The 1,376-nt window shown below is 41.4% G+C and overlaps 1 protein-coding gene across 1 annotated transcript in view; it reads left to right on the top strand.

Moving 5' to 3' along the window:
* The window catches only part of LOC116040391 (anion exchange protein 2-like), a 42,399-nt gene extending 41,266 nt beyond the window's left edge, over positions 1–1,133 (top strand). The window contains exons 14-15 of the mRNA XM_036005183.1: positions 454–601; positions 869–1,133. Coding sequence (XP_035861076.1) covers positions 454–601; positions 869–1,072 — 352 coding nt within the window. The 3' untranslated portion in view covers positions 1,073–1,133. The remainder of the gene's footprint in view (positions 1–453; positions 602–868) is intronic.
* Positions 1,134–1,376: the final 243 nt, after the last annotated feature.

Genomic DNA, 1,376 nt, shown 5'->3' with positions numbered 1-1,376 from the left:
ACACGCTAAAAGTCCTGATTATTTACATGGAGTCTGGTGGAAATATGCTGGCTCTATACACGCTAAAAGTCCTGATTATTTACATGGAGTCTGGTGGAAATATGCTGGCTCTATACACGCTAAAAGTCCTGATTATTTACATGGAGTCTGGTGGAGATATGCTGGCTCTATACACGCTAAAAGTCCTGATTATTTACATGGAGTCTGGTGTAGTTTGGTGATGGTGATTTTGGGGCTGTTTCCTGTTAAACTAAAAGGATCTTACTCTTTAACTAAAAGGTCTATGTCTGTAGGGATCCATCCCATAATGTTGTCAGACACTTAGAATAATAATCTGAGTCTGTCAGTCATAAAAACAGCATATCATTATTAAGGCCCTCATAGCCAAGTGAAACTCCTGCTCTAGTCAGATTCACTGACTGTTTGTCTCCCCCCCCCCCCCCAATGTTTTAGGAAATATGATGTATATATTCCAAAGTTCTCCATCAAGACTTCCTACAACCTGAACGATGTGCTGTCACAAATGGGAATGACGGACATGTTTGGTGGTCGTGCAAATTTGAGAGGGATTTCAGAGGAGCAAAGTCTGCTAGTCTCAGATGTAAGTAAACAGAGCAGATTATTTATGTTATTTCACACATTTATTTATTTTAAAATTTTACATTTAAATAAAATGTCTCTTTAAGATATCGCAATAGTGAAATGACAAAGTATTTATCAAAAGTTGTTATGGCTTTCTTAAATAGAGACTCAGTGCTTTTAAGAGTAGTTATGCTGGTTAATGACTAGTTTGTAAAACAATCCTCAATATGTGAAAAGATCATATTCCATTGGTCTGTCGTCTCACTTCCTCTGCGTTGCTCTGCAGGTCGTGCACAAAGCTACGCTGGACGTGGACGAGGCCGGAGCCGAGGCTTCAGCGGCCACGGGCGTCCTCATCGGACTGACTGGCGTCCTGAACCCGGTCCCCGTCCCTGTGTTGAAGTTCAACCGTCCATTCATGGTCATCATCACTGAACGTACCACGGAGAAAATCCTCTTCCTGGGCAAGATTATCAACCCAACCATCTGATGGATCATCTCTTTGTGTCTGCTCCAGCAGCTGCTGCATCTCAAATAAAGAGTCAGAAAAACTTTGGTTTGTTGTTTCTTGATTTATGAGAGTGGGAACAGCTGTTATATAATGATCAACTTCCATAAACATTTGGTATTCATTCATAAACAGATCAGAGTTTAAAAATACACACACACACATATACACACAGACACACTCACACACACACACACACACACACACACACACACACACACACACACACACACACACTCTCTCTCTCTGTTCTTAGCGTGTGAAGCAGCAGCTGCTCAGTGCTGTG

This window comes from Sander lucioperca, chromosome 9 (genome assembly GCF_008315115.2).
Source record: "Sander lucioperca isolate FBNREF2018 chromosome 9, SLUC_FBN_1.2, whole genome shotgun sequence".
Taxonomy (NCBI): Eukaryota; Metazoa; Chordata; class Actinopteri; order Perciformes; family Percidae; genus Sander; species Sander lucioperca.
The sequence above is the reverse complement of the archived record's forward strand: the minus strand, read 5'-3'. Positions and strand labels throughout refer to the sequence as shown.